Source organism: Anopheles coluzzii, chromosome 3, assembly GCF_943734685.1.
Source record: "Anopheles coluzzii chromosome 3, AcolN3, whole genome shotgun sequence".
NCBI classification, from domain to species: domain Eukaryota; kingdom Metazoa; phylum Arthropoda; class Insecta; order Diptera; family Culicidae; genus Anopheles; species Anopheles coluzzii.
The window spans coordinates 32,334,063-32,346,284 of NC_064671.1; the positions used below are offsets into that span (position 1 = coordinate 32,334,063).

Genomic DNA, 12,222 nt, shown 5'->3' on the forward strand with positions numbered 1-12,222 from the left:
TAAGGCCCGAGACGTCCGGCAGTTCATCCGCGCGCAGTTTTACGACTTTGTTTGGTCGGCCCCATCGAGTCAGGCCCTCCAGGGAATTGGTGGTGACCACTAAAGGGCCTCCCCAGCAAACGGGAACCGAACGCTTTGGTTTACTGTTATGGGCGAGCTAAATTGGCATCTCAAAGGATCATTTATTCCGTGGCAATTGTCTGGTCGGATGGAGTCGATCGCTTTTTCGTTGGACACTTGTACTACCTAGCTGGCTATCCGGTCGGTAAGAAACAACGACCAACAACCGTAGCTGTTCCCTGACAGTCAATATCGACCTATCGAAATGGTTCAATAAATAACCTTACCGGTGTGTGCGGTTTCCACCGTTCAGGGTATAAATTACGCCAAAATGGGCTTCTTTTGGTAGGTGTTTGAGGTCGTGTAGAATTCCGGTGTTATTTAAGTACCGAAATTCTTCATTAACCGAACGCCAAAGCACGCTGCAGCAATGTTGGAGTGTTGGATTTGAATATCCTATCGGCAATCCATAAATTACCCAAACCCGAATCGAACCGAACGGAGATGGGTCGTAAATTTATTGAATTAATTTTACGACTCACGCTACTTCTTGCTGCCTGCGACTGAATACTTCCGGAAGAAAATGCAAAAATCTGGGCAAAATCTGCTGAGGAGTTTCCCTACCACCGCAATCAAATCCCTTATCACCGAGCCCCACATTTGGTTGAGGTCAATTTATACTATCGGGCACAATATTGGGCGTTGGGTTCGGGACTTTGGAAATTGAACCAATCCAATATTACGTTCAAACACTCTATGAACACCCAATCAGACGACACATTCGATGGTAACTTTCAATTTCCATGATAAAAACAACAGGCAGCAAAATACTGTCACTCACGCTCAGCTCAGGATCGTAAAGGTCGGACCCACCATAAATATTCATCAGCTGACAGGCAGCTGAACGCTCACTTCTAAGAAGAGAGAGAGAGAGTGACAGAAAATGCCACCAAGGCTTGCATGTTTCGCTAGGCAAAAAAGTCAATAAATAACGATGCACGACAGAGATAAATGAAATCCTTGCTCTCCCGTGTGTGTGTGTGTGTGTGTGTGTGTGTTTGTGTCAACTTTTCCGTACGATACAACTCGTCCTTTTCGAACGCCTTCAGGCGGGCTTGAATTCGCCGCGATGGGCAATTCATCACCACACTCCTTAACCTACTTTTAAGCGGGGATATGTTTTGATCTGAGATTTGTGCAGAAAAACAGAGAGAAAGAGAGAGAGAGAGAGAGAGAGAGAGAGAGAGAGAGAAAAGAGTTCACCAAACGCCCATTTGTAATTACCCAGGCTCTTGTCGGGCGAACGATATCTGGCCCTGATCGGTGTGGCCAACAACACGCCTCCCGGGCAGTCAAATGTTTACTCACGCATCATCAAACACATTCGGGATTCGGTCGTGGTTGCTCTGACCCATTTCTCACTAGCGAAAAGGGAAGTGTACTGCTAGCCATCCCCATACTAGCCATTAGGTTACCTTCCGTTTCGGTTTGGTGATTTTAGCTTGATCCCTAATATTTCATCCAACGCGGCTTAGTAAAAGCAACGAAATCTCCAATTCCTGTTGCTAAATCCTGGGATGGAAAATTTCGCTTCCCACTTTTCGAATCCGTCTCGCTTGATTCGTGTTTTTTAGTTCCATTCGCTAGCTTCCGGCGGTACAAGGAAAAACGGGGCTCAGATCAAACGGGTGCTGTCCGTTTTTTATCCTCCCGTTAAAATACACAGCTTTTCATCCTCCCAGCACTGTCCCAGCGGCTGTTGTTGTTGCTGACGGTGTGTCTCACCAAATTGGGATTGTGAGCATTGTTTTTAGCGCCGAACCAATTAATTAGAGGAATTATTTGGAAATGAAATTAAAATTTAAACATCCTCCCCTGGGGGGCCGTATTCTGGGCTTTCCAATTTCGAAAGCGTTGTCTTTCCTTTTTTGTGACTAAGCGGTGGAGCATTGTACAGTTGTGCAAATAGAATTACTCATAGGATCAAACGGGCATCGAAATGGGTCGTCGTTTTTGTTTTTGGGCAAATTATGACAACTGCTTGGCATGCTTTCTACGTAAAAATTCCGCAAAAAGTAGTAATACCTTTTACAATCATTTATCCAGGGCACTTGATTGGGAACATGTGGAAGCAAAAAGAACTATCGCTTTTTGTCGATTTTATCCACCTCTTTTGGAATCGATTTTTATCTCTCTCTCTTTGCCCTGGTTGAAGAGTGGCACTCGGGAAGAGAAATATGAAGTCCCTTTTGACCGTTCAACACGTCCGAAGAGTACTTAATCCCCCTCGCGTTTTTGGAAAGCACTCTTGCAGACATACACTCACCAAAGAGCACACACACACTCACTCGAAAGTGCAAGCGTGTGGAGTCTTCATGCACTTAGCCCATGTAGACTGAACTAGCTGGGAATGGTGTAATCCTACGTTTGTTACATCATGCGAAAAGGGGAGTGAGAGCGAGGAAGAGATTCATTGCCGTGTCAGCCATCGAATCGATGCCAGTAGCCAGACGACAAATGGATGGAGTTTTGGGACACAGAAAAAAATACTGTCCCACCCATACATCTGGTGCTGGTGGGTCCTTCCATGCAGGACAGATGTCCTTTCTCCCCCTTTTGAATAAACGAATGTCTGTCGTGTGTGTGTGTGTGTATGTCCATGCAACAGGGAGCGTACGTCCACTCTCAATTATGGAGATCATAACGATTCATATCTATATCCCCTCCTGTGTCCATAAGCTGGTAGATATCCTTCCCAAAAGGGAATGGAGTCAAAGATGAAAACGGCCACCCAGCCGCTGAGCCGGTTTAATGGAGGGGAGATGCAGCGCAAAAAATCACGACTCCGCCAAAAGGGAAGGGGTCTTTGTAGCAGCAGTCCTGCTTTCATTTGTCATTTAATACAATTAATAAATCACTCGTCCGGCACTGATCCCATTTCCTGGTGCTGGGGCTGTGGCATCATTTCGGTGACCCAATCGTCATCTGATGAGGGCTTCATGTCATGATTACGATGGAGAGGTTGTTTTTTACCCCCGGATTTGTTGTATATGATGTAGTGCGATGGAGGAGATGAAGTAGTAGACATTCCGGTGGGAAGTTTGGGATTGAGAGTTTTTAAGAGCCTGCACTTCAGTAAAACCTCACAATGGGATTTTGGAGGAAGTTCCAGCCCAACTAGATCCATGGGAAGTTTCAGTTCAATGAAGGGAATTTTCAGAAGAGAGAGAGTGTGTGTTACTCGATGAAGATTTGTTAAATGACACATTCAAGAAAGGATACATTATGGCCCATACTCAATCTTGCTCCATTAAACAAATGGGATTGTTGATGGCTTTATAAATGGCTTTCAAATGAGTTGATGATGGAAAGCTATTTTTCTTGTGTTAAGAACATAGCTTATGCTTTATTAGACTTCATTAAAAACGAACTAAAAAACTGTCATAAAATAAGAAAAAAAGTTTTTTTTTATTAAATAGCCTAAAAGTATGCAAGTGATTGAACAGAAAACGCCTAAATTTATGCACTGAGAACAAAACACGCCAAAAGTTATGCAAAAGCCATTGCAATTCCTCATTTCTTTAGCTTGATTATGAGGTTTTTTACATGAGCGTATGTAGATGACTCAATAGTGAAAAGTTTGACCGAAAACATTATGAGCTCACCAAAAACACCATGTTGTACAATTAGCTGAAAACTTTCGACATCTTCATGTCACACAAGTTACGGCTTTTGTTGTAAATTTCATCACAAAACTACCAGTGGCGAGCTTGGGGCATCGCAACCGAACATCATATGCAGGGGTTTTCATACATCGTCTGTTCCTTATGTAACTTTGCCGTCCATGTGTAATGTCCAGGACCATTCCCTAGTGGTCGTACCGGGGATGTGGAACGTATGTTCCCTTTCCCGCATGTCACACAGGAGAGCTACGATCCCATCTAAGAGAGGGGGAACAAAAAAGGGTTTCCCTGGGAGTCTCCCACTCAGTCGCAACCTCAAAATAAACGCATTGCGGCGCGATGGCACAGCAGCAGCATGGGTGGCAAAAATCAGACTGTAATTCTTCCACGCGGAAAACTAACGCCGCTCGAGCCTTCTCCATTCATATTCATTCTTGCCGAGGTGGAGCGGGCGCGTGCTGTGTACCGTTGGGCAAATAACATTCACACACGGCAAGGCCTTCCAGTTTCGTGTTCTACTGGAGGTTGATGAAGTTCCCGGAAAAAGGGAACGCAGGGCATTGTCCTCTCTGTATGGTTGGAACGCAGCCTACTGTGTGTGTGTGTGTCTGAGGTGAAGCTGAGAAACGGAAGGGAGTCTGCCATTGTTTTATGAGTCTGCAAACCCCGGGCCATTGCTTCACCAAACCGGGGGTGGCAGGGACTAACGAAGCGCAAGACGAAGGACTGCTTCCGTGAAGGTGTATTGGTGTTTCAGTATGTGTGTGTAAAAAGTGTGAAAAACCTTTTACGGAGCAGTGTGAAAAAAAAGAACGCTGGCAATAAGAATATTTGCATGGTAAACATTTCACCATCACCAAAGGGAACCGGTTTCCCTTGCTAAACGGAAGTTACTGAGGAAAGCTCTTGCGAGGAATGGGGGAAGGACTGGTTGGGGAGAACAACAGGGAGAGAGAAAACTCCTCCCCCTCCCCCCTACTTTGAACTATGGTCAGATGGAAGTTTATTTGCCTATGGCTTTGTTGGAGAACGCCATAGGCTCGAACGTCCTTTGCTGGCGTGTTTTCATAAATTTTCATTTCCGCCCAAAAGCGATGGAAAAAGCGATGGTTTGGAAGGCTGGAAAAGCGTTGCTGCTTTTGGTAGAAGCAGACCTAGAGACGATGCGTAAGCACGTGAAACACACACACACACTCACTTACACAAAGTCAATTTGTTTGGGGAAAAAACCTGGGCACTTTGCTCCCTATTTCCCGCTCCAGTTTTACTTGCCGGAACGTGGAATCGGAAAGGTGCCGATGATACCGCTGTACCAAGGTACAGAGGTGAGGTTGGCAGGCAAGGCCATTCGGACGCAGAAAACACGGTGTGAGTTTTTGCAATTAACTCAAGTACTTTATCCATGATTCATGGAGGTGCTTTTCATCATCGAAATATGCTTCCCACCCCCTTTTGGGTTTCCGACGTGGGGGGAGCTAAATTACACCGCGCACAAGAAACCGTAACCACCCCATCTCGTCAGCTCGTCTTTCGATGTGTAAGGTAAACCTTTGCTGCTGTGTAGTGTAATTAAATCAATTTTCCCAGCGTAAAGGAAAGCGGTACGAGGTTGGTAGTGTTCGTCTTGAAAGCGTCGTTCTGCCCGGTCGTATTAATTACAGGAGCCAAAGGGGAGAGAAAAGTGTTTTCCATCCCGTTCGGCTTGCGCTACATTTTACCGAAGGGCTATAATCCTTTTTCTTTCATACACACTCACACACAAACATGCATGTACTTGCCAAGAGCTGTACAAATTACTTTAAATGTCCTAAGACGGATTATCCGTCTGTCCGTTAAAGGCGGCGGTTTCGTACAACGCCGGTGAAAGGGCTTTTGAACGGTTCAGGTTCAAGAGCGCCGAATGAAATGGTTGGTTTGTTGGTGTTGTTGGCACGTAATGTTCTTAGGTGGGCTAAAGAGAATAGAGCGAGGGGTTGTTGCTACACGCTTTGTCCACATGCTGCGGTTTCTTAAGGGCGCGAAATGTTTTCCCTTGTCCTTTACTAAGAACCACACGACGACGCTTCGTGGAAGCTGCGGTTACACGTTTACGGTGCTCACAGCAACAACAACCTTTTCCCCCAGCCGAAGCCGAAGTGTAAAGGTTTATTTATGTCCCATGTGTAATTTAAACGTACGGGAAAAAAGGTGTAGAATTCCTTTGCTTTCTGTGTGATTGGCCGCCACGTTTTGTGATTATCTTGGATGGCACTACACAAGGAATTTCTACTTCCAAGAAACCACAACGAGGACTTTCGGTGGGGAAGGTTTTGATGTTGACTCTTTGGTCCTGGATTATACTCCGGGTTACGGGTATCTTTTCGCGGTTTCTCAACTGCCTAACACACAAACACTGTTTAAACATTCACAGTAAAGACTGATAAGGGTTCTGTAGGCCTCACATCGTCCTCGGAACCGTTACCTTTGCATTGCAAAAAGATTCGTTCGTCTGCTACCTCCATTACCGTTATCGAGTTCGTGGTACCGAAAATGACTTTCACTTTCACAACCTTCTTCCAACGTGAGTCCAAACCTGGTCTGCCACTCTCTAATTGCACAAGACATTTAAAAGGAATTAAAATACGCCAACGTATGACACTGGATGTTCCTTATCTTGGTTTGTGCCTTCTTTCCACTTCCTAGCCTTAGTACATGTGTGGGTATGTGGAAGGATTTTCTTTCAATTTTCTTGCTGTCTGAACGGCGGCAGATAACCTTCCCCAACTTCTGCACGGTCACATCACGGTGATTTATTGTGGTTGGTGGTGTTTTGCTGGTGTTGGGAGCAATCGTTTGTTGAAAGATGGCTGTGTGTTTATGACGCTCTACCCACCAGACTCTTCGTAAAGTGTGAATAAACTTTAAACAGGTCTATTTTGTACCAAAGGTTGCATACCTTCAGGCGCAAATGTATCACCCGTAGATAGAAGAGTAAAATAAGCTCTTAGGCCTTTTGTATATGAGTTGGCAAGGGTTTCTAGCAAGGCTTATGGTTTCTGTAATCAAAGACATTCATTGGGTATTCTTGCAGCATAAAGGCTAGCGTGATGCCACCGTAGCAGGACCAGGCTTTGTTTGTCCACGAAAGGCTATGCAAATATTTATCATCCGATGGATGGAGAGTCTTCCACGCCATGCTGATTGATTGCAAACCAAAGGATGAGGATTAGATAATTAATCAGTATCGTATGGAGAGGTACTCGAGCGTTTCAAGCTTCAAGAGCCTATGATGTTTCTATTCACAGTGATGAATAATAGTTATGATGAAGGAAGGTATCAAGAATGTATAACGTCTGGATAGATAATTCTCATTTAAACCACAGCTTTGTTTTAATCCATAAACTCCCAACACCATACAGAACACAAAAAAACACTCCATATACTTCAGTTTATTCCAGGACCTCTTCTCACCAACTACAAATTCCATTCACACACCAGCGCATACCTCATGCGGAGAAGCATTTTCTGCATCATTGCGCCCTGCTCTCAGCTCCGCTTGCGCTCGGTTCATTTTCCAATGCGACAAATTCCACGTTCGTGCCGTAAAAATAACATTACACCATCCGCCCTCTATCTCAATTACACTCGAGCTTCTTCCATTTGCAATCAAAACCCAGGAGCATCCAAATTTGAACGCTTCAAGCGCTTTCGCAAAACAGCGGCATTCCAAATTTCGTGTACGGATGAGTTGAAGCAAAAGGGAGCAAACCGTTTTTCAACCGGGCCCGGCGTTTTGTGTTGCAGCCGAACGGGGCAAAACAGAAACGATTGGATAATCTGCAACGATAAACGTAAAATCGCTTGTCCGAAAGAATCCAACAATAAGGACATCACACACCGGGTAGGAAAGGCGATGCGCCTCCGGGCTTCCGGAACGGGGGAAAGAAAAGCCCTGAGCGTCTTATTTAAAATTCAACCGACCATACCCAAATCTAACCCAACTCCGACTTTTGATGGGAAGCGTTTTTCTTCAAGAAGTGCAAGATAACTTGTCTGTCGTGCGAGTCGAGTGGCCATCAAATCTCATATCCTTTCTAGTGTTGTGTATGTTTGTGTTTGGCTTGCCGTAAGTGGATGATGTCGATTTGAGTGGCTTTTGACCGAGAGTGAAAGTGAAAAGAAAGCAAACTTCTTCAAAAAACATCAAAGCAACGCTTTTTTTCTAAAGTAGGCGCTGAGTTGTCGGGGTGATTTTGGATTGAAGTGTTGCTGTTTGGATGTGCAGTGATGTTCCAATTCCCTTCAAAGTAGGCCTGTCAGTGGTTGTGTTTGTGGCTTTGAAGACGTGTTAGGATCTGCCAATATTGGAGCTGTTTTAAATCCGAAGAAAGCAAATAATTTGAGTGATATACTATCCCGTGCCCTAACCTTTCAAGGTGTTCGTATTTTAGCTCTTTTTGTAAAATCATTGTGAAACATAAAGAAAAGGTTTGCGTGTACCCAAACGGTGAGATGTGTAGTTCGGTGCGTCGCTGCCATCAAGCACCGGCCAGATGATAGCGAACGAGAGCGCTAGAGCGAACGCACCATCATCGGCCGGCGACTGTACCGGTGGTGTCCCACGGGAGTCGTTGTCATCGTCGTCGTCATCGTCGTGCCCGGGCTCTGCTGAAATCAACACGGGAACGGTCAAGCGACGACCGACCTCACTAGAGGCGAAGGAGAAAACACCCTCACCGACCGGTGCACATCAGAGGGGAATAGAAATTGAAGTTTCCTCCAACACAAAAGAAAACATCGAGCAGCAGCAGCAAGATGAAAAGCATCCTGACCAGGGGACGAACCAGGGTAGTGCGAATGATACGTCCCGTGTGGTGCAGCGCGAGGGTTCGAAAAAATCTCCCGACCGTCCGCCAAACGCGGAGGCAATCAAATCTTCCTCCCCTTCCCAACATGCCCAGCAAACGAGCGTTGATAGGAGAAAAGTGCTGAACGAATCGAAGATACCCGCTACCAAGACGACACGGTTGGACGAGCGGTTAAAGTCCAAACTCAAACCGCCAACCGCTCTACAAAGGGCATCGAATTTAACGTCTTCCAAGGGTGATGTGAAAGGTTGTTCCCCTGGGGTGATGAAGAGCAGCACTGGGGTGAGCGTTGGCCAGCGGGAGAAGAAGGTTAGCTCTCCTCCTAGCGCGTCCGAGCCGACGAGTGTGGGACGTACAGCGAAGAAAGTTTCCTTCATACCGAACCTGTCCATGAGTGCCGCGACGGTCACGACACCTGGTGGCAACGTTCGCACCAGCGCTGTCAAAACGATTCTACGCACTCGAGCACAACAGCAGCAGCAGCAGCAGCAATCACAGCAGCAGGACAGTACCGTTGAGTACAAAGAACTGTACCGCGATTACCCACTGCCCTTACCGCCCTATCGTGATCCACCACCGGCACCGCCGGCATCCACCAACATAGGAACCATTGGGAAGCAACGACCGGAAACGAAACAGATATACGAAGAACAGCAACAACAGCAACAGCAACCTGAACCACCTACCAAAAATGAAGATGTCAGCACGGCCGTCCGCTCCAAGCTGAAGGGCTTCGGATTAGGTAAGCTGATATCGTCCCACACCGGGCAGGAGCGGCGAAACACTAACAATTACGTCACCTTGCCCCCGTCACCGAAAGCGACACCGAAAACAATGTCTTCCAAGGGGGCGTGTGTGGGGGGTGATCTGCCAGCAATTCCTCAGGTTACTTCAGTACCGACGGCAGGAGCCGGTTCACTCCCAACAGCATCTGGTGGACAGGAAAAAGCATGTCAACGCTCTCCAGACGATATCCTCTCCAAGCCAGAGTTTAGTTCCTCACTGTTTAAGAACCTTCCGGTGCGCCAGAAGAAGGGAACAGTACCTCATCTGGAGAACTACTGTCTGTTTGACCCGTCGGTGGACTTCTTCAACGAGAAGGAACACAAAATGCGCGCCATCCCAGAGGCGGTGGAACTAGCGGATCAAGTCCTGTATCAGGATCATCTCATCTACGACGCGGTGGTAGATCGAGACTCGGACAATTACTTCACGATCGAACCAGAATCGTTAGAGATTGAGGTGAAGAATAGGTTGTCGCTGGAAAAGGTGGAGGAAAAGATCGATGAGATCTTCAACAAAACACGCACGGCTTCCTCATCTTCCACAAGCTCCACAAGCGGATCGAGCCCGGACTATCCGTCCATGTTTAACTCGGTCATAGAAACGCCGTCCTCAAACCTGGAGTCAACGGATGAGAGTGATTACGGGTTTCGGAATCGTTTGATGGAAAATTTGAAGGTGCTGGTGCCGAAGTCAATTTCGGGCTCGATTCCGGACGAGAATGCCGAGGTGCAGGAAATACCGGACGAGGAGGCAGAATTGGTTGAAGATGCTACGGTTGCACCCTCTTCATCTTCCGACTATTATGGTGTAGTGTTGAAAGCAGGTCCTGCCGCCGCCGCCGCCGCCTCACGGCTTGAGCGAGTTCATCAGCAGCAATCAGTGTCGCTGCCGAACTCTCCCCTTATTCAACATCGCCTCCAACAACAACAACAGCAGCAGGCGATGAAGCAGCAACGAAAATGTGATGAATCATCATCGTCCTCGTCTTCTGCAACCACTTCTCCTCCCATCACTTCCAGTGAAGGAACAGCCCCGCCAGGAGCAACACTTCTCCGACAGAACACCTTCACGTGCTCCGGCAGCACGGTAACGCTTGTTGGAGAAAGCACCACGCAAGCCCAAGGGACACCGAAGGCAATCAACGCCTCGTCCTCTACTACCTCCACCGCCACCACCGAGCAGGACAAGATGTCCGTTCAGAAGGTGACAAAAATGAAATCCGTTACGAGTGTGCTCGGTGGCAACCACCAGGTTGGGAAGGTGGCTAATTTTCTTCCCCTGCTCCGCAGCACCTTTGCGCTAGATCCGCTCAAGTCCAGCTTTTCGCTGCCCCAGCTTCCGACGGGAGGTGGTCCAACGGGTCGTGCTAGTTCCGGTGGCAGTAGCGCCACCGGAGCTATCAGCAAGGTGCAATCGCAGGCGATAGCGCCTCACCAACCGCGGAACGGTTCGCTTGATTCGACGCCGTTGTTTAACCGTTTGCGGAAACGGGAACGGCCGCTGTCGAACCATAGTGATGCCGATAGTGGGTTTCTGTCTCCTGCCACACCGCCCGACTCGAACGGAGCGTCCCTCCTGGCAGCCTGCGATGAGGTGATGGATCAGGCAGCAAGAGGCACCGGCACAGCACAGCAATCAACGTCCGATGCGGTCGTCCTGGAGCAGTGCGACAGCATTCAGGAGCTTATACAGGTAAATGCTTCAATTCATTTAAAATAATTCCACTTGCTCTGGGTAAATGATTCATACCTTGGAGCCGCCGGGAAGTAGTGAATGATAAATGTTTGGGATGAATGTCAGAGAAATTAGAAGATTTGAAATTCAAATTGCACAGCAAGTTTGTTGCTTATTTCGAGCACTCTAAACAATCTCTCGACTGCATAACATTATTCTGCAGGATCTTCTGTATGTCAATATGAACCAGGGAAAAGTGAAACTCATTCTTGTTTTCCCCAGTTTTCCGTCCAATTTCATTTCTCCTTCGGTACAAGCGTAGGGAACTCCACGTCCACGGTGTAGACAATTTCAATAATAAATAGAAGGCTGGAAGGAAAATGCATATTAGCAATTCACCCTTCGTATTGCTCATAAATTCGGCAGTGTCTGTGACGAGGCGGATTTCAGCCTTTCAGATGTACGCACTGTTTGTAGATCCTTGGGGGACCCTTTTGGCTGCAACTTGCCTCGAGCATTAGCGTGAGTCTCCGTGGCTGGGGGATGGCATAAGATCCAATGAAATAAAAATCTCTTCCGGTGGCATGAAATTGCTGCCTCCGGTAATTAAGGCTCCAAAATTGGCTTCATCTCCAGTTTGTATTTTTTCGACACATTCTGCCGACCGATTTTCTTCGAGCAGGAACACCGCAGATTGGACGCCAAAACGTCCCCCAAGCGACAAACCCAACGAGATGGATGTAAATTCAGCTCACTCCACTCTCCCCTTGGGCATATTTTAACTGCACTGACTAATTTGTTCGCTATGATGGAACGATGTATGTTTGCAGAGCAGGATGTGAATCTTCCCGTGCTCCTGGGCATTGGAATCTTCAAAACGGGGGAGCAAACATCATTTAAATATAGGTAGTAGAAAAATGTAAATTTCTCATAAATTTTGCGTTTCAATTACAAGTTAATTATGGAGACGCTGAGACCTCACTAAACGATTGAAATGTTGCCGCCCCAAAACTAGACGCGGTCCCGCTCGGCCCGCGCTTCGAAACGGTTCGTTGGCTAATGCGAGCAATCGACCGTGTAGGGCTGAGCGAGTGCTAATTTGAATTTATTTCCATAATTTCCGCAAACGGAACATTTGGAGAGGAGGTTTGGAGGAGTTCATTCCATGCTCG

At 47.0% G+C, this 12,222-nt stretch overlaps 1 protein-coding gene across 6 annotated transcripts in view; it reads left to right on the plus strand.

The window, feature by feature from the left end:
* Window positions 1-12,222, plus strand: part of LOC120957068 (protein sickie) — a 303,567-nt gene that overhangs the window by 74,999 nt on the left and 216,346 nt on the right. For 2 of the 6 annotated variants that reach the window (XM_040379019.2, XM_040379020.2), the window contains exon 1: window positions 7,957-11,068. The exons of 2 other annotated variants lie outside the window; for them this stretch is intronic. In XM_040379019.2, the coding sequence (XP_040234953.2) occupies window positions 8,276-11,068 (2,793 nt within the window). In that variant the 5' untranslated portion in view covers window positions 7,957-8,275. Of the gene's footprint in view, window positions 1-7,956; window positions 11,069-12,222 lie in introns of those variants that run through there. 2 more of the 6 variants (XM_040379022.2, XM_040379023.2) reach the window with 2 other exon arrangements.